Source organism: Chionomys nivalis, chromosome 7, assembly GCF_950005125.1.
Source record: "Chionomys nivalis chromosome 7, mChiNiv1.1, whole genome shotgun sequence".
Taxonomy (NCBI): domain Eukaryota; kingdom Metazoa; phylum Chordata; class Mammalia; order Rodentia; family Cricetidae; genus Chionomys; species Chionomys nivalis.
In genome coordinates this window covers 74,144,325-74,165,967 of record NC_080092.1, presented here as the reverse complement: position 1 = coordinate 74,165,967, position 21,643 = coordinate 74,144,325, and the positions used below count along the sequence as shown (strand labels likewise).

Below are 21,643 nucleotides of genomic sequence, written 5' to 3'. Positions count from 1 at the left end.
AAAAAAAAAAACGAAAAGAAAAGAAAAGAAAAATAGTCTTCTCTTTCCCAAGTAACCTACAGTAAGAAGAATACATAGGTAGCTGCTAAACTTTAAATACATTCATTCCCTAGGCTCAGCACTTAACCAAAATCACCACCTAACAAAAGCTCCTAAGCTGAGGCAAAGGCCCCCTTTATAAATCAAAGTAGTTTCCTACTGCATAGCCCAATCTCTAGCTATGTGTTCTACCCCTATGCCTAACCTGTCCTAAACTGCCCACACCCAATCAATCCTCCCTTTCTGCTCTAGTCTTTCAGCTTGTAAGGTGTTACCAGAAACATTTAACTTCTAAAATTTTACATAAATAACAAGTTATTATGCAGTCATGTGTCTTAACAATAGAGATATACTCTCAGAAATGCCTGACTATCCAATTTCATCACTGTGCAAAAATGTAAACTCACACAAACTCAGCTATGATTGTCAGGAGGTAATAAAACTTCAGAGGATAAATGCAGTCATCAGACTGAAACATTGTTATACAATCTGCAGCTGTATAATTTTCATGGCTTGTATGTTACAGCAACCAAAGTTAAGTTTAAAATGTGCTTTAGTTTTTAAATACATATTAAAGTCCTCACAGAAGGTATTCCAGGCCATAGAGCCATGCTTTAGGGGCAGTTACAGCTTTGTCACTGGGAGCACACCTCTGGCAGTTATTTTCTTTTCCTAATGCCTATAAAAAGTATCTAGTGTCTAGACACAAACAGTTGATAATTTCTGTGTTTCATGTTTTCTTTACCTGTACTATGATCTAAATGCCAATTTTACCTTCTTAGGCACATATACTACAAATCATATTCATACAATGATCATATAAATACATTAATTATGTACTATATACATATGCTTAGATAATATACAATGTACCGGGATTAATAATACAACTTCAGAAGCACTCACTCTTTTCTGAAAATACAATAACTCCATACAACATATCAAGTACAGATTACTCAAGGCCTAAGTAACAGTAAATGGTAAAACCACTTCTGAAAATATCTTTTAACACAAGGAAAGCCATCTCAAGAGCCCTGAGTGCCACTAAGAAATCAGTAAAGAAGAAAAAAACGGGGGGGGGGGGGAGAAAAGGGAAAGTAGGAAGAAAAACCCCATCTGGACAAGAGCTGTACACATCCCCCACAGCCTCAAGTACCATAAAATTGGCCAACACCTATGCTGCATTACATCTAGGATATAATAGAAAATCATTTCTTCTTAATGACTGAATCCAAACTTTAAAAAGATGTCAGGAAAAACCTTAAACTCTTGAGATTATTATACTCATCATCAAGATTAGCTATAAACCTAGCATTCGTTGGAAATAAACAAGAATCTATTCATGATTATCTATCCACAAACAACAGATAAGCAACGGGCCAGTTTTTAAGCGCTAATTTTCTGGGGGAAAAAAAATAAAATAGCTGGGTCTAAAAGGGAAAGGGGAAAGGAGCAAGAAACAGAACATCCAAAAAATAATCTAAAACTTCCCCTCTAATAAAAGCTGATGGAAATATTTTAGCTCATTTTGAATGCTCTTTCTATTAGGCTTTCCAAAGAGCATGAGGATATGATTAAGGCAGGAAGAGCCACCTGCTGCTCTGGCGGTTCAAAATCAGAGCTTACCTCCTCAGATTGGTGGCCTTTGCCAAGTTTGGAACACCTTCCATCTCTGTTGTCTTCTGCCCCATCAGATTGCTGATAGGCCTATGGGGGGGAGAAAGAGAAACAGACCCGCTAGAATGCCACATCCGACTATTATTTGCCTTCTCAAAAGGAATCATTAGTTCTTACTGTTCGTGAAGGCAGATAATCCAATTGTTACTGGACCTCAAAGAATTAACATTGGCCTTTCAGACTCTCCAAGAATTTAGCATCAAAAGCCCAAAGAGTAAACAAGAACCAAGTGCTGACTTAGAAGCAAGCAATCTCAGACAACACATCAAAACAGTGATAGAAACCTGCCCTTGACCAAGGCCTTCACCACATCTGTCAGAAGATTTTCAGAAAGATATTACATGTCATTAATCAAAAAACGTTCAATGATATTTTTAAACTCTCATGAATCAATGATCCTTAAAACAGAAATGTGATAACTTCAAAAACTTCCAATGTTAAGGACTTCTAACAATCTAGGTCACTGCCTTCAAGATGTCTCCCATGCCACAACAGAAATCTGGCTTCTCTCCAATGTACAGTCTCAAAGAGGGGCCATGCTTTACCTCATCATATATACCGAGTGTATTATCACCCATATGATCACAAAACACTTCCTCATAACATACCAAAACCAACAAAATGATTTCCTTAATTTAATCTTCTGAAATTATAGAAGACAGCTTGGTATCTGCCTTAACCATTCATCCCTTCATATATGTGAAGGGAAAAAAAAAAATCAATTAATTTATTTTCCTGCTCTCTAAATGAACAGAAATCCTTTGATCTTTATTCTCTGATACCTTTAATCCTAGATATTGATTATAAATTACACCTTTTAATATTCTCAGTAGAAAACACTAGACTATAAAAGTGGAAGAGCCCAAATACAGACAATAAAACATAAACCAGAGTAGAAGACAGTGTTATCAAATAATGCAGAAACAGTAACTATTATCATTTGCATAACTTTTACTGTACTGATTTTCTGCTTTACCTTTGATATACAGGCTTTTTTTTAAAGCCCTCAAAAAAGTTTATTAAATACACAGATTTCCAAACCTAAAAGAACTAAATGAATTAAAAATAACCTTCTGCACAATTAATTCCAAGTTCTTTCAATTAAGAAATATAATCCTGAAACTTCTAAAGTTACCTTTTTAAAAAGTGCATGCTTTCAACAAAACCACACATCAGTTACCTAACTCTGTCACTCTAAAATTATGTAGAAGAGACTTTTCTATTGATAAGATGAAACTAAAATGGGTAAGTTGACTTATTCATTATTATCCAACATTTATTTCTTTTTATTGTAGTGCTAGAGATTGAAGCTGGAGTGTTACACTAGGCAGGCATTCTACCACCAAGCAATGTTCCTGCCCTCTCTTCAGAATATTAATATTTATGGTCAAGCACAGCAAAGGAGCTGACAAAGTTTTCATCAGCCTGAAGATTTAAGCTCCCTCCAATATTAACACAGGTATGAAAACAGACCTAGTAAACTTCTTAAATCTATTTCTCTTTCTTGGAGGCGTGCAATTATCAACTACTAACCACCTCATTAAAAGACCTTGCTTGGAAGGTCTGTTTGGAGCCATGTATTCTTTTAAAACACAGTGTGTTAATGACAATAGTAGTTTTACAGAGTCTCCAACTAATCGAGTGGCTACTGTTAAGACAAAGAAATACTTTCCTTCCAATAACAAAGTTTCAAGATGAAGGCTTAGAGCATCTTACTAGACTAAGATCATCAAATTGAAAAGGTAAATGAAGATCTCAGTGAGGTACAGAAAGTGTAGAAAGATCAAAACAGGTTGTAATACATGTTTTCAATATTTTCTATGGATTTTCAAGCTAAACATGGTAGCACGAGCCTTTAATTTCAACACTGGGGAGGCAGAAGTAGGTAGGTCTCTGTGAGTTCAAGACTAGCCTGGTCCATGTAGTGAGATCCTGTCTCTAAAATAAAGCTGGAGAGATGATTCACCAATTAGGAACACTGGCTGCTCTTGCAAAAGATACCTGGCTGCTCACAACCATCTATAACTCCAGTTCCGGGAGATCTGATACCCTCTTCCTATCTCCTCTGGCACTAGGCACACAAGTTGTACATAGTCATATATGCAGGCAAAACATCCACCAACTCAAAATTAAAATTTAAAAAGCAAAACAAAGGATTTTCACTCAAAAGCAGCAAGGCAGAGTTAGAGTTTTCAAATAGCTTAAAAATCATTGTCATCTAAATCTTCATCTTAAACATCACAAAAGGCAATTAACACAGTACCTTGGGGAAAGGAATCTAAACTTAGGAGCGGAGTGGAGGGCAATCAGTTCCAGAGCAAGCAGCCTAACAAGAAGTTCTGTATCCGCTCTGAGTGGTGATACGTTGTTAACTAATATCCCAAATCAGAAACTATGACAGCACGTGACTGTTATGAAGTACTAAAAGTGTCCCTGCTCCTTGACCAGCTTCCTTAAACACATTCTAAGAAAATCATGACAAGAGGGAAAACCAATGAAGTGAAACAGTATCTACTACAATATGCTTCATTTATTAGGGAAAAAATGTCCAAACAACCAACCAAGAAAGTAAGCAGTAGAGGAAAAGCTTTGGGTTTTGTTTGCTTTAGTCCTCTTGTAAAGTTCCCCAACTAGTGAATTACAATTCCTACTTTAAGCTGGGCAGTGGTGGTGCACATGCCTTTAATCTCAGCACTCAGGAGTCAAAGGCAGGTGGATCTTGTGTGTTCGAGACCAGCCTGGTCTAAAGAGTGAGTTCCAGGACAGGCTCCAAAGCTACAGAGAAACCCTTTCTCAAAAAACCAAAAAAATTCCTACTTGATTGTTAGGCTTTTTTTTTTCTTTTCTTTTCTTTCTTTTTCTTTTTGTTTTTGAAACAGGGTTTCCTAGAGCCCAGGTGTTCAAGTATGCAGACATTTAAAGAATTGACTAGGGGCCAAGTGAAATGGCTTGGTGAATAAAGGCACTTGCTTCACCAGCCTGATGACCTGAGTTCAATCCCTAGGGTCCACAAGGTAGAAAGAGTAACAAATAACTCTTCCAAGTTTTCTGTGACCTCCACATGCATGATGTGGCACATACACATATACACAAAAACACACGCATGCTAAATAAATGTTGTATTAAAAAAACTTTTAAACTGGGCAGTGGTGGCGCGCGCCTTTAATCCTGGCACTTGGGAGGTAGAGGCGTGGTTCTCTGTGAGTTCAAGGCCAGCCTGGTCTACAAAGCAGTTCCGGGATAGCCAGGGCTGTTATACAGAGAAACCCTGCCTTGAACCATCCCCACCCCCCAAAAAATAACAAAACAGCAACAACAACAAAAAAACCACTTTAAATAATTGATTAGGGCCGGGCAGTGGTGGCGCACGCCTTTAATTCCAGCACTTGGGAGGCAGAGGCAGGCGGATCTCTGTGAGTTCGAGACCAGCCTGGTCTACAAGAGCTAGTTCCAGGACAGGCTTGAAAAACCAGAGAAACCCTGTCTCGAAAAATCAAAAAAAAAAAAAAATTGATTAGGACTACCAAAATATCTCAGGGGGTAGACATTTGCTTCATTAACCTATAAACCTGAGTTAAGATCCTCAGATCCCATATAAAGGTACAAGGAGAAAGAACCCATTTTACAGGGGCTGGAGAGATGGCTCAGAGATTAAAAGCACTGTCTGCTCTCCCAGAGGTCCTGAGTTCAATTCCCAGCAACCACAGGGTGGCTCACAACCATATGTAATGAGATCTGGCGCCCTCTTCTGGCATGCGGGCATACATGGAGGCAGACACAATACATAATAAATAAATAAATCTTTTTTTTTTAAAAAAAAGAAGGAACCTATTTTACAAAGTTGCCCTCCTAACAATCATGTGTGTTGTTTGCCCAATAAATAAAAATTAAGATAGATATATGTACATATATATGTCATACAGTGAGAAAATACTTAATATACAAAGTTGAGTGTTGGGAAAAAACAAACAGACTTGAAGGCCATGAACCTAAACTTCTTTCCCCCACCTTACTTAATTATGTTTAAATGGCTATATTTACTTGACTCATTCAATATGTGGCTTATAAGATAGAATAGTCATAAGGCAGAAACAAGTAATGTATTAGGTATTTTCAGATTTTAAATAAAATTACTGCCACACTACGAATGGCAAAGTTCATTAGCTGTAAAGTTCCAAATTAGACTTCTTCAATTTACCTATTTCTTACACACCATATATATTTCAGATTCCTCTTGAAGCATCATGGGATGTTAATCATCAGGAGTATCACTGTTACTCTTGGAAAAGAACATAAAGCATTTTTCAAAATGTTTTGCTTATGTTGAATAAATCAAAGGTATTTTAAGTTAGTTCAAAGTTTGAAAGAACAACCAGAAATCTCCAAACTCAAACATTATCACAAAATTGTGAAAAAAAACTAAGACTCAGCTTTTCAATGTAGCTGAGCCATACCACTATCTGATAAAATTCACACTATCTAAAGCTGTAAAGAAGGCTGTTGAGATGGCTCAGCTAGTAGAGACCACTGCCGCCAGGCTGATGGCCTCACTTCAATTCCCAGGACCCACATGGGAGACGGGCAGAGGCAGTTGCACAAGCTTTTCTCTTCTGCCACATATGCACTGTAGCACACATGCACAGCCTATCTATCCAAATAACTGATAAAAAAAATTTAGGCTGTGAATACCCTTTAATTCAGTTCCTGTTTATTTACCCTTTCTTGCTTTCATGTAGAAAAAAAACTACAACCAAAATTTCCCCTTTTAAAAAAAGAAAGTGGTTTTCAGAACAGAACTTGGACTTCTAATGACTATTTTTAAAAGAATACATGCCTTGAAACACACCAACCAGAACTGACACGTTCAATAATTTACAATTAGAGACTTTCCATTGTTCAGACACAAATGTAGAAATTGAAGTCAATGTGGTACTACACACCTCTAATCTCAGCATTCAGGAGACTGAGGCTGGAGGGGTGGAGAGTTTAGGCCAGCACTGACTATATCTAAAGACCTGTGTAAATAAATAAAATAAAACACAGTATAACATAGTGTACAGAAATTTATTTTTATCTCTTAAAAAGTTCTTATTTCTAGACCTGGATTCCCATGACTATAAGACACCAATGACACTAATAATTAGTTCTTGCCACCATCTATTCAAAAATTAAGGGGCTTGGAGATAGATAGATAGATAGATAGATAGATAGATAGATAGATAGATAGATAGATAGCTCAGCAGATAAAGATTATCTGCTACCAAGTCTGATGACTTGAGTTCAATTCCTGGGGTCCACATTGTAGGAGAACACCAAATCCTGAAAGTTAGCTCTGATTTCCACATGCATGCCATGGCACATGGGCACAGCAAAGGCAAACACATACATATATTTTAAGTAAAATAATGTTTTTCAATTAAGGGTCTGAGCCAGTGAAAGGACTCAGCTGGCAAAATATTTGCCACACGCATCTGACAACCTGAGTTTGATGTCCATAGATGGAAAAAGAGACCTGAATCTCTGACTGCCACACATGTGCAACAAACATCACTCACAGACACATACAGACACTCAAAAATATTCTTTTTTTAATTAAGAAACTAAGTAAGAGGTGGGGAGACAGCTCAGTGAGTAAAGTGCTTGCCTTTCAAACTTGAATAACTGAGTTCAGTTCCCAGAACTCAGGTGAAAATGCTGGACATAAAGGTATGTTTATAATTCCAGCCCTGGGGAGGTAGAGACAGGCGGATCCTTGAGGCTCTCTGGCCAGTCATTTAATCTAATTGGTGAACTCTAAATCAATAACCCTGCCCCAAAGGAGAAGGATAGCGTTTCTGGAGCCTCCAGAGGTATGTGTAAGCATAAAGGGGAGGTGAAAAAAACTACCAGGTGGTGGTGGTGCACGGCCTTAATCCCAGCATTTGGGAGGAGAAGGAGGCAGGCAGATTTCTGTGAGTTCGAGGCCAGCCTGGTCTACAAGAGCTAGTTCCAGGACAGACTCCAAAGCTACAGAAAAATCCAGTCTCGAAAAACAAAACACAACAAAACAAAACAAAAGCAACTTGGAAAGGGTTTATTTGACTTAGTCATCTCAATCATAGTCTATCGCAAAGAGAAGTCAGGATGGGAACTTGAATCAGGAACCGAAGCAGAGACCACAGAGCAATGCTGTGTGCTGGCTTGCTCTCCAGGCTCACGCAGTCTGCTTTCTCACACAACCCAGAACAACCTGCCCAGGGGGGCACTGTCCACACCAATCATTAATCAAGAAAATGACCTATAGGCCTGCCTACAGGCCAATTTGATGATGGCGTTTTTTTTCTCACTTGAGGTTCCCTAGATGACTCTAGTTTGTATCAAGCTGACAAAAAACTAGCCAGCACATTCCACCCCTAGTCAACTTGACAAACACATTACTACTAAATCATAACTTTCCTTTTCTTGTTTATCACCAAGATCCCATACTAATATCACAAATATAAAACATAGTAATAAAAATTTCAAAGTTCCAGTCTTAAAAAAAAAAGAAAAGAAAAGAAACACTTTAAAAGTTCAGACTAGGGCTGGAGAGATGGCTCAGCGGTTAAGAGCATCTTCCAAAGGTCCTGAGTTCAATTCCCGGCAACCACATGGTGGCTCACAACCATCTGTAATGAGGTCTGGTACCCTCTTCTGGCCTGAAGACATACACACAGACAGAATATTACATACATAATAAATAAATAAATATTTAAAAAAACAAAAACAACCTTGTTCCCTTTAAAAAAATAAAAGTTCAGACTAAAGCCGTTAATCCCAGCACTTAGGAGGCAGAGGCAGGTGGGTCTCTGTGAGTTCGAGGCCAGCCTGGTCTACAAGAGCTAGTAGTTCCAGACTCCAAAGCTTCAGAGAAACCCTGTCTTGAGGGGAAAAAAAAAGTTCAGACTAAAATATCCAGTGTCTCTTAAAGTTCAAAGTCTCTCAACTTTGGGCCTCTGTAAAATCAAAAAATAAGTTCCTATTCCAAGAGGGAAGAGCCAGGGAACAACCACAATCAAATAAAAGTAAAATAAAGATTCAGCAGAAAAAATTAAATCCTGTAACTCAATGACTGGCATCTGGGATTCATTCACAGTCTTCTGGGTTCCACAGAGTTTGGGAAGATCCACTTCTCTGGTTTTGCTATTCTCAGCATACACAACTTGTCTGGAAGGCTCAAGCTGACTCCAAGTTACATCTGCTACTATCTTTTAATGGTTGTCCATTGTCCTGGAATCTACACTACACTGAGGCCTTCACTATAGCTACACACCTCCACTAATGGCCTCTCCTGGACTCTTTTCAGGGACTCTAACCCTGCTACATAGTGTCAAGCCTCAGCCTCTCTCTACAACCCTCCCAATCTTTTCACACAACTGAGGCTGTACCTTCAACAATGGCCTCTTGTGGCCTCTCTTCAGAGACTCCAACACTACCAAACAGGGATAAGCCTATGATCTCCATGATTCCCTTCATGCCTTCAAAATCAGTACTATGTGGGAAACTTACACATTACCAAGTTCAGCTGCCAACTTAACATACAGCTTTGTACCTATGGATCATCGCAGCTTCTGTGTGCTGATCATGAGGAAATACTTCCCAGAAGATTTCGCCTCAATGATACTGATTTCTTGTTAGTCACAGCAGTTTTTTATTGTTGCAGACAATTTCAACTGTGCCAGTGAAACAAAGGTGTAGTTTTCATTGGCATTAGTTTCTTGTTAGTCACAGCTGATTCTTCAGACCCAGCTAATCAGAAACCACATATTCGTTGTTTATTTTTCAAGACAGGGTTTCTTTGAATAGCCCTGGCTGTCCTGGAACTCACTCTGTAGACCAGGCTATCTTGGAACTAAAAGCACCTGTCTCTGCCTCCCAAGTGTTAGTTAGGGCTAAAGGCATGCTCCGCCACTGCCCAGCAAAACCAGATTCTCAATTCAAATATATCACACAAGCAGCTCTGATGAAAAATTTGTGGTACTCCCAAACTTTTCTTGACACATCACAAACCAAGTCTCTATTGTCTGCATTGCTCTCAGCATTCTTATCCTCCAAAGTCTCTTAACAGTTCATTAAGCTCTGAGCACTCAACATTCTAGCCCAACATTCCAAACTTCTTCATGATCCTCCCCAAAACAACACAGCCAAGTCTGTCACTGCAATACCTCATAAGCCTTGTACTAGTTTGCTTTTTATTGCTATGACAAAACACCACAACAAAAGCAACTTGGAGGGAAAGGATTTATCTGAACTACTCAGCCCAATTACAGTCATCATGACGGGAAGTCAGCGCAGGAACTCCAAGCAGAGGTCATGGAGGAATGCTGCTTACTGGCTTGCTCTCCATGGCTTCATCAGCTTATTTTGTTATATAACCCAGGGGTGGCAGAAATAGACATATAAGCCGGGCGATGGTGGCGCACGCCTTTAATCCCAGCACTCGGGAGGCAGAGGCAGGCGGATCTCTGTGAGTTCGAGACCAGCCTGGTCTACAAGAGCTAGTTCCAGGACAGGCTCCAAAGCCACAGAGAAACCCTGTCTCGAAAAACCAAAAAAAAAAAAAAAAAAAAAAAAAAAGAAATAGACATATATACAACAACAACAACGACAACAAAAGGGTCAACAGTAATTCGTGGTCCACATCTACAGTTCCAGTACCCACAAAGTTGAAGTTAGTGCTCAAACTGTTGAGTGTGGTGGCAATGGAATATACCTGTAATCCCAGCACCTGAGAGGGGATGGAAGGAAGGAGCAGATTCCAAGATCAAGGCCAACTAGGGCTAGAATAGTGAAACCATGTCTCAAAGCAAAAAATAAAACTACTTTTAATATTTGTCAAAAAAATTCTTCCTTCCCTCTAGAGAATTAAAAGTTTTATAAAATCTTGGAATTAAAATGCAAACATGACAATGAATGCCTGAAGAAAGAAATGAGAATGGATGGATTCCACAGTACACGACAATTCCAAAACGCCGAGTGTGATTCACCAAGCTAGAAAAGGAAACCTAGGACAATGAAATGGTCAAAATTTAAGATACTCAAGCTTTCTCCTATTGAGTACTTAAGTATGTTTTAAGGCATAGGCGGGTGGATCTCGAGGCCAACCTGGTTTACAAAGCAAGTTCCAGGACAGTCAAGCCACTACACAAAGAAATCCTGTCTTGAAAAACCAAACAACAAAGTACGTTTTGCTTACACTTATTACAGTTTAGTTTTGTTTTTGTTTTTTGCTTTTAGTGATAAGATGGCTAATGTACCTAAAAGGGGAAAGGGGAACCCACCGCATCTACCTTTGTGTGGAAAAGCAACAGTTTCTCCTCTCAATGTGAGACAAATCATCAGACAAAAAATTTGATTTCAGAGGCTGGAAAGACTTTTCAGAGGTTAAGAGCACTTGCTGCCCCTGCAGAGGACCAAGGTTGGTTTCCAGTACCCACTTGGTGGCAGTTAATCTGACATCCTCCCTCAGGCACCAGGCACAAAAGTGGTGCATATACATATTATCAAAGCACTCATACACATATAATATTTTTTTAAAATATTTTATTTATTTATTATGAATACAATTTTTGTCTGTGTGTATGCCTGCAAGCCAGAAGAGGGCACCAGACCTCATTACAGATGGCTGTGAGCCACCATGTGGTTGCTGGGAATTGAATTCAGGACCTTTGGAAGAACAGGCAATGCTCTTAACCGCTGAGCCATCTCTCCAGCCCCACACATAATATTTTTAATTCAATGCAATCTTAAGCATTTTATAATTTTTGCTCGAATTTCTTTTAACAAAAACAAACAACTTGATGTCTAAAAGAATTATAGATAAGCAATTCTCCCCACCCCCCCTTTTTTTTGTTTTTTGGTTTTTTGGTTTTTCAAGACAGAGTTTCTCTTTGTAGTCCTGGCTATCCTGGAACTCACTCGGTAGACCAGGCTGGCCTCTAACCCACAGAGATCCTCCTGCCTCTGCATCCCCAGACTGAGATTAAAGGCATGCGTCACCACTACAGAGCAACTCGCAATTTTTTTCCAATTAAATGTTTTTTCCTACTGAAAACTTGATACTTTGTACAAATGAAGAAAAAAAATCATTAAGATAATGAAATTTTGTTTGGTTCTACTATATCTTTACTGTGTAGTTCTAGAATACTATATAATTCCTGAAGTAGAGGTATAATCAATTTAGGATTAAATATTATCTTCTAAAATTAAGTTGTCTTGAACATGGTGGTTCATAGCTGTATTAATACCCAGGCTGAAAGAACTGCTTTGAGTTCAAGGCCAGCATGGACTACATGAGTTCCAGAAACCTGGGCTACAAAGTAATGACTGTATCAAAAATAAAACAGCCAAATTTTCTTGAGTATAAAATGTTCAACTCTTAAAAGTGTACCAAACTCTGCAGCCACAAACTGTTCTTCCAGATGTGTGGTTCACAGTTTGGTTCCAGTGTGTACTAGAGCCCACCACAAGTTCTCTTAAGTGTTCAGCCATCTATAGCGGAGCCTACAGCAGAATCAGAAACCACTGACTTTTTAATTAACCAAGGGAGGCTGCCCAACTCTTACGTATCATCAAGCCTAAAAACACGAAGTCATGCCGGGCGGTGGTGGCGCACGCCTTTAATCCCAGCACTCGGAGGCAGAGGCAGGCGGATCTGTGAGTTCGAGGCCAGCCTGGTCTACAAGAGCTAGTTCCAGGACAGGCACCAAAAACTACAGAGAAACCCTGTCTCGAAAGTCAAAAAAAAGAACAACAACAAAAAAAAAACCACAAAGTCATGGAATATAACTCATTATTTGCTCAAGTTAGGTTCTGAAACAAAATCTCTGTTGGAAATCCATATCTGCTAAACGTCCTATGAATTTTGGGATTCTAGTGTTTGAGCTCCAAATTCTTACTGCTTTGCATTTAGCTCAGTTAGGCCCTTCTAGAGATCTAGAGCGTGCACTTAGTTCCATTCTCACATATACTTCACCTTCTGTTGTTAAAAGTTATCCATAACAACGGCAGTTTCTTAACAGCAGGTATCACAGCTGGGTATGGAGGCACACACTTATAATCTAGCACTATGAAGGAAGATGTTTCAATCAGACTGACTACATACATAATGAGACCCGTCTCAGAAAAACAAAACACAACAACAGGTGTTGGTATAAAGCCTTAATGAGTATGTGAGAAACATAATATGAAATGGGACATGGGCTGGCAATATGGATCATTGGTGCTTGTCACCAAGCCTGATAACTCAAGTTTGATCCCCAGGACCCACATGGTAGAAAAAGTAATTCTCCCAGGTTGGATATCTACATGGACACCATGCCATGTGTGCCCTGCCCTCTAAATAATTTAAATTTAAAGAAAAAAGGGATTGTGAAGTTTCTTGCCACTTCTTTTTATAATTTCTATCATTCCTTTTTATAAATTTCAGTTTTAAATTTGTTCATTTTCACTAGAAAAAGGCAAAATTATCTATGAAAACTAAAATAATTTTAAAAGTCATAAATAACATGAAATTGCATTTAAAATGAATCTAAGGGGTTAAAGAGATGGTTCAGCAATTAAGAGCACTTGCTGCTCTGGCCAGAGTTGGGTTCCTAGTATGTTTGGATTCCTATTATTTACAACTATTCCTAATTCCAATTCTAAGGGATCTACTGCCCTCTTCTGACCTGCAAGGACATCAGGTATGACACGATACACATATATACATGCAAGCAGGTAAATACTCACACACACAAAAATAAAGAAATCTAGATTTTTCTAAAATATTTTTTTAAAATGAGATCGCCTGCCTCTGCCTCCCAAGTGTTGGGATTAAAGGCGTGCGCCACCACCGCCCGGCCTTTCAGTCATTTTTTTATACATACTTCAAGGCTAGTTTCTCTTATAGAGTAAACTTCAAAGCAATACAGAAACAATGGAACTGTGTTACTTCATCACCTTCAACAAAACTTCACATATGGGTGTCTGCATAACAAGACAGCAGAATGCTCACTACAAACAGGCAGACAGCACAACCGAAAAAGCAAGTCTAGCAGGTATCTCTGACTCAGCTTTTTCTACATACACTGACTGAAGTCATAAGAGACGGGAAGAAAAAGGAATTAATACCAGCACCCAGCTCTCACACTCGATTCTGTGATGACAATTCCAAGCACATATTTGGTACCCTTGTCAAATGTCAGGGGAGTCACTCACTGTAGTAGTCCACTCTTAAATGAGTATTTATGAGGAGAAAAGCATTTTACTTACTCTGGTCAGCATAGTTTTTTGCTTTAAGTTCAAGTTGTCTTGTTTGAGATTCTAGAGATTCCACTCGGGTTTGTAAATCCTTTTTTTCCTGTTCTTGAGAGTCTTCAAATTCAATGAATTTCTAATAAAGAACAACAACATACATTTTCAGTATTCAAATATCTTATATTTTCCAACACCTGTATTTCAAAGATAACTAGTGGGGGCTGGAGAGATGGTTCAAGGTTAAAAGCACTGGTTGTTCTTCCGGAGGACCCCGTTCCAATTCTAGTTCCCACACGGCAGCTAACATTCTTCTGTAACTTCAGTCCCAGGGGATTCAAAGGCACCAGGTACATATGTGGTACACGCACATGCATGCAAAAATCCCAACATGAAAACAACAACAAACAAGAGCTGGCAATATGACTCAATAAAGCCACCAAGCCTGACAACCTGAATTTGATTCCCAGAACCTTCATGGTAGGAGGAGAAAATTAACTCCTGAAATTTGTCCTTTGACCTGTGCATGTAAACTATCACACACAAAATAAATTTAAAAAAAAATTATACAGCTGGAGAGATGGCTCAGAGGTTAAGAGCACTGGCTGTTCTTGCTGAGGTCCTGAGTTCAATTCCCAGCAACACATGGTGGTTCACAACCATTCATAATGAGATCTGGTGCCCTCTTCTGGACTGCAGACATATATATAGACAGAACACTGTACATAAAAAAATCTTTAAATAATAATAGTAATAATTGTACTTGTGTGTATGCATAAAGCAGTATCTAAGATATCTCAAAAATCATGAATTCGGCTGATTTTAAACTTTTCTAAAAATTATACCAAAGTAAAAATATAACAATTTATTTAGTAAGATGCTATCATTTCACAAAGCAGACATCCAAAGGAAATACACATATCCCACTACAACTAAATCTTTTAGTAGTCTTGTAATTCAATGAGTTGATAACAAATCTTTAATCCATAGTATATACAGAAGATACAAAAATAACAGAATAACAGAATATTTGCTAAGTGAGTGTTTAACAAGAGATATTGGGGTTGGGTGTAGCTCAATGGTGCTGTGCTTGCCTAACATATAGGAGGTAGGGGTTCTACTTCCAGCACTGCAAAATAAATAAATATGAAAGATCAACAATAAGTAATTTTGTGGATTTATCTAATGATGTAGGTTTACATTCAAAAAAGACCCTGGGCTAGAAATAACACTACCAATCAAATATAATTTAAGAAAAGATTAGTTAAATGAAATCACTAAATCTCACTCTCCTTAACTGTTACATCAGCAGTGTCTGACAACCAGTTTCTTCCTTCTGTTTGGCTTTCCTTGTTTCCCTTCTATCTTCTGGTTGCTCTCTCTTGGTAGTCTTTACTGGTTACTTCTCAATTTCTTCACACTTAAGTGCTCTATCCTTGGACACATTTTCTGTTCCATTTGTTATAATTTTTAAAACTAACATAAGTTCTTGTACATGTGTCATTGCATGTGTGTTGGCGGTTGGAGAACAATGCTGTGGAGTTTCTTCTCTCCTTCCACCTTTAGATGGGTTTTAGGACTGGAACCCAGGACTCCAGCTTGCATTGTTGAAAAGCAATGCCTTTATCCACTAAGCTATCTTAATAGCCCTGTAAATTGTTTTTTGAAGTGGACCTTACTAATGTTGCCCAGGTGGCCTAAAGCTCACAATCCTCCTGCCTCAGTCTCCCTCCCAAGCAGGTGGGATTACAGTGTGTGCCATAGCAACTGGCTTCCTCCTTGTTCACTGTGTAGCTCTCTCTCTCTCTCTCTCTCTCTCTCTCTCTCTCTCTCTCTCTGTGTGTGTGTGTGTGTGTGTGTGTGTGAGCACACACGTATGTTCATGTGTGAAGGCAGGTGCACCTATGGAAGTCAGAGGACAACTTCAGGTATTGCTTCAGGACAATGTTTTGTTGTTGTTCACTACTGTTTGGTGACAGGCTAGCTGACCCATCAGCCTCAAGGGATTCTTTTGTGTCTGAACCTGTCTCACTATAGGAACATTGGTATTCCTATACTATCCAACCTGTACTATCTTACCTGATTTTATGTGGGCTCCTGGGATTCAAACTCAGGTCCTTATACTTGTGCAGCAAGCTCTTTACCATTTTGCCATCTCCCTGCCCCTCTTTGTTTACTCTTTTCTTTGGTAAGCTCATCTATCTATTTATCTATCTATCTATCTATCTATCTATCTATCTATCTATCTATCTATCTATCTATCATGTGTGCAGTGTTCTGCCTGCAAGCCAGAGGAGAGCACCAGATCTCATTATAGATGGTTGTGAGTCACTCTGTGGGTGCTGGGAATTTAACTCTGCACCTCTGGAAGAGTAGCCAGTGCTCTTAAGCTCTGAGCCATCTCTCCAGTCAGAGCTCATCTATTTACATTGCTTTAAATGATAACTATATGCTGACAGCTTCTAAATTTCTATATTACAAACCTAAACTTCAAATGTGTGTGTTTACAGCCTATTTACATGGCAACATCATTTAGGTTCTAATAAACACACCTTAAACTTAGTGTGTTAAAACCCACCTGATCCTCTCTTGATTTCTGGTCCATTAAGTGACTGTATTCATGCCTAAAATTTTAGGGTCAACTTTGACACTTCTCTTTCCTTAATAGTTCTTATCAGATCTATCAGCAAATCTGTCTCGTATGTGACCCCTTCTCATTTTCTCCATTACAAGCCTGATCTGTGGCACCATTATCTACTGTATGAATTATTGCTCTAGCATAGACCTCCTGAATGGTCTCTTCACTTTCTCCCCGATCCTCTACAATGCAGAATAGTGAAGTGCATCCTTTCAAAGCAAGTCAGACTTTCTCTTCTGCTCAAAACCTGATGGTTTAAATTATCTACCACACCCTTACAATGGGCCTCTTGGAACCCACACAACTTTTTCCCACCATCTTCCTACTTGTTTGATATGAAGCTCCTTGTGAGTGTCTGTAGTATTCTGAAGCTTAGTAGTATTGTTTCCTGCTATTTGGAATTCTCCTTCCCAGATAACCAATGGCTTGCTCCCTCTTTACTGCCCTTTGTTCAGACATCACCTTCTTACTGAAATCTTACTCGTCTTCCTATTTACCCTCCTTACCCTTCTTCACACCAATTATTCCCAAACCCCATACTAAATATTTTAATAATTTACCTTACGTAAATTATATAGTTATATGTGCCTGTCCTTGCCACAATGTAGGTTCCATAAAGGCATTGTTGTACGCACTGATATAACATCAGTGAGAAAAGTAATGACAGCATACAGCAGGTTCCAAAATGTTTGTTAAGCAAATCAATAACAAAAGTTGCAGAGTAAAAACTGAAATTTACATAGAAAATGTTATAAATTACAAAGAGAAACCTTATGGTTTACTAGCTGAGGAGTATAGCTCAATGGTAGAGTACTTTCCACAGAACCAACCAAAAACAAATCAAAAAACCAAAGAACCACAAACATGAAAAGAGGAAAATTAAGTTTCACTAAATACACTCTGGCTGGGCGGTGGTGGCGCACGCCTTTAATCCCAGCACTCGGGAGGCAGAAGCAGGCGGATGTCTGTGAGTTCAGCCTGGTCTACAAGAGCTAGTTCCAGGACAGGAACCAAAAACTACAGAGAAACCCTGTCTCGAAAATTCAAAAAAAAAAAAAAAATACACTGATTCCCACTAGTCCCTTCCTTTCTTCAAGTACTCCCCTTCTGTTTTCATGCCACATGAGTGTGTATGCGGTTAAGTTCATGTTCTGCTGGATATTCTAAGTTTCTTCCTCCCATTCTTACCTTCCCTGACTTCCTCATCTCCTCTCCTGCAGATCTCTTCCTTTTCCCTCACAGTCCCCTTAGAGTTTCATCTCAGAGATCTGTACATATGTACATATTCACATTTAAATCTAGATTTCACAAATGAGAGAAAACTTGAGATATTTATCTCTGTGACTCTGCTTATTTCACTTACCATGATCTTCAGTTCCACATTTCCTGAAAATGACATAATTTCATTCTTCTCTATGGCCAAATAAAACTATATTTTTAAGCCAGGCGGTGGTGGCGCACGCCTTTAATTCGAGCACTTGGGAGGCAGAGGCAGGCGGATCTCTGTGAGTTGGAGACCAGCCTGGTCTACAAGAGCTAGTTCCAGGACAGGCTCCAAAACCACAGAGAAACCATGACCCAAAAAAAATAAAATAAAACTATATTTTACGCACACTCACACAAACACACACACACACACACACACTTTTTTATCTTTTCATCTACTGACTTGTTCCATAGCTTGGTTATTATAACTGGTACAACTAGCATAACAATAAACATTCATTAGACTTAAAGTGCTTTTTGTTTGTTTGTTTGTTTGTTTGTTTGTTTTTGAGACAAGGTTTCTCTGTAGCTTTGGACCCTGTCTTGGAACTCACTCTGTAGACCAGGCTGTACTTGAACTCACAGAGATCTACCTGCCTCTGCCTTCCAGGTGCTCGGATTAAAGGCTTGTGCCACCACCACACACCCTAAAGTGCCATTTTTTAATCCTTTACTAAATTTATTAATCTTTACACGTTTTCTTTTCTCTTATTCTCTATTTTGTTTGTTTGAGGCAAGACCCCACTATGCAGCCCTTGATGACACAGAACTACGACATAGTGCACGCTGGCCTCACACTTGAGGTAGGTCTATTGACTCAGCCTTACAAGTGCCAGCACTGTAAACACAAGCTACCACACCTAACTCAAGCTTTTTATTTTTATTTTTTTTGGTTTTTCGAGACAGGGTTTCTCTGTAGCTTTGGAGCCTGTCCTGGAACTCCCTTTGTAGACCAGGCTGGCCTCCAAACTCACAGAGATCCGCCCGCCTCTGCCTCCCGAGTGCTGGGATTAAAGGCGTGCACCACCACCGCCCGGCCTCAAGCTTTTTTAATCACAACAGAAACACTGTTTTCAAAAATAAATAAATAAATAAATAAATAAATAAAGAAAGAAAGAAAGAAAGAAAGAAAGAAAGAAAGAAAGAGAAAGAAACACTGTTTTCTGTCTACACACAATGTCCTCCTATGAAAAAATTTCTCTCCTTGTTCCACGGTAATTCTCTTCAGTCTATGCAATCTGACTGGTAGTGATTCCATCTCCTAGGGAGAGATGAAGCAGACTGCCCAAAGTCCTTTCTGGAACATTGGTCAATTATTAGGGAAAATACAACCTGTTTTTTAAAAAATATATTATTATTGTTGTTGTCATAATTACTGGTGTGTGTGTGTGTGTATGTGTGTGTGGGGGTGAAAGAGAGAGAGAGAGAGAGAGAGAGAGAGAGAGAGAGAGAGAGAGAGAGAGAGAGAGAGAGAGAGAAGGGTATGGAAGAGGGAGCTCACATGTCACAGAATGCAGAAGCCAGAGAAATTTGTGAAATCAATTCTTTCTTTCTACCTTTTCCTAGATTACAGAGATCAATTTCAAATTGAAAAGTCTATTGCAAGCTGGGCAGTGGTGGTACGCGCCTTTAATCCCAGAACTTGAAAGGCAGAGGCAGGCGGATCTCTGTGAGTTCAGGACCAGTCTGGTGTACAAGAGCTAGTTCCAGGATAGGCTCCAAAGTTACAGAGAAAACCAAAAGAAAACAAGAAAAAAGAAAAAGAAAAGCTTATTGCAGCAAGTGATGAGCCATCTCACCAGCCCTATAGTTCTTATAATTTGTATATAACATCATTTTGTCAAAAATAAAATAGGATTTTAGAAGTTTCCTTCTAATTCAAGTTGTTATATGCCACCATACCTGGAAGCCAGAGACATCTTAAAAAAGAAACAACTCTAAATAGATACTTATGTTTAAGGACCTTATAACTGATTTAATATGACTTACCATCTTTTTAACGGCATGATTTTCTGAAGTTGGACACCCTGAAATATACTTGGCTCCTAGCATCAGAACAATCATGGTGAAGTTAGAGAATTGACAAAATTATGGTGAGAAGGAAGCAGTTTTTCTATTTACTAAATGACTAATGACTACCTCTGGAAATTCTGGCTTTCCACCCCCAGCATAACAGAGTTTGCTGAACACCTACAATATGCTAAAGCATAAAACCTCTCCCCTTTCCTCTCTGCCTCTGTCTCTCTCATACACTCTTTTAAGCAAGACAGGCAGACAATAAGGGCTGGTGAATGGGAATCTTCTATATATAAAATAAACACATCTTCACTAGACACCCTTTTCCATCTTAACAGCTACCAGGCCAGCAACAATATTGATGTAACTTCAGACAGAAGACTCCTGGAATCAACCAGACACTGGCAAAAAAAAAAAAAAAAAAAAGTGAACAATACCAACTTATGTCAGGATCTAAAGAAGAATCAGCTTTGTGATGAAGCAAAATGCTCTGTGTCCAGATGGCTCATAGGGACTGTTTTGCCCTACTGTTCTACAGAAAAACAAATGAATTCTCTTTAAAAAGGCAAACTCCCAAAGTTTAAAAAGAAAAAATCCTTAGAGGCTGCTGTTCTCTGGTGTAAGATACAGGAGGCCAGCAAAGGTTAGAGAGCCCTTTAAATAGTACTTTGAGTATAGCAATTGTCTAAAAACTAGCACCACTAAATAACAGGCTTACTTGCTCCCAGACAGCCTCCAAGACAAAACACCCTTACTTAGTCTGTAGAGCAGGGGGAAGAAATTATTTCCATTTTTAGTTAATTCCACACAAGCATGAAATATATCATACAACAACAAAGGAGAATCTCAGCGTATCAAAACCCATCTCAGAGAAGTGGGGAGGTAGTGAGCAAAGTGCTCATCACATAAACCTGAGGACCTGTGTTCAAATGCTCAGAACTCACAAGAACACCAAGTGCAGTAATTCACGAACAATGCGATACTCAGAGCTCACTAGTCAGACAGTCTAGCCAAATCAGTGAGCTTCAAATTCAGTTGGAAAGTCCTCAAGACAAATCAGAATTTATATTGCTTCAACTAATGTATAACACCTTTCCCCCAACAAAGAGTTTCTGGGTTTTGGTGTGTGTGTGTGTTTTAATTATATATTTCTGCATGTGTACCTGCAGGCCAGAAGAGAGCGCCAGATCTCATTACAGGTGGTCACCATGTGGTTGTTGGGAATTGAACTCAGGACCTCTGGAAGAGCAGTCAGACTGAGCCATCTTTCCAGCCTGTATGTTTGTTTTTATACTGGGGAATTTTAAAAAGTGTTTTAGCCGGGCAGTGGTGGCGCACGCCTTTAATCCCAGCACTCGGGAGGCAGAGGCATCTGTGAGTTCAAGGGCATCCCAGTCTACAAGAGCTAGTTCCAGGACAGGAACCAAAAGCTACAGAGAAACCCTGTCTCGAAAAATCAAAAAAAAAAAAAAAAAAAAAAAAAGGTTTTAGTAAGATTTTTGCTTCAATATCTTTAGGGAAAAAAAATCCTAAACTCTGGTGGTATAAACAAACAAAAAAGGTGAGAATGAAGAGGAAGACTGTAACCTCTGACATCAGAGGCCACCAGCCTCTGACCTACACACACACACACACACACACACACACACGTAAAAAAGGGGGACAACGACTACACGTTAAAGAAACTTTAAAAGAATAATTATATAGGTCACTGTTTTGGATTTGGACTGAAATATCAAACTACACATAATTACA

The 21,643-nt window shown here is 39.0% G+C and overlaps 1 protein-coding gene across 4 annotated transcripts in view; it reads right to left on the bottom strand.

The window, feature by feature from the left end:
* Spag9 (sperm associated antigen 9) overlaps positions 1-21,643 on the bottom strand; it is a 134,110-nt gene that overhangs the window by 99,253 nt on the left and 13,214 nt on the right. For 3 of the 4 annotated variants that reach the window (XM_057773462.1, XM_057773457.1, XM_057773458.1), the window contains exon 2: positions 13,987-14,107. In XM_057773462.1, the coding sequence (XP_057629445.1) occupies positions 13,987-14,107 (121 nt within the window). Of the gene's footprint in view, positions 1-1,665; positions 1,685-13,986; positions 14,108-21,643 lie in introns of those variants that run through there. The other variant, XM_057773461.1, reaches the window with a different exon arrangement.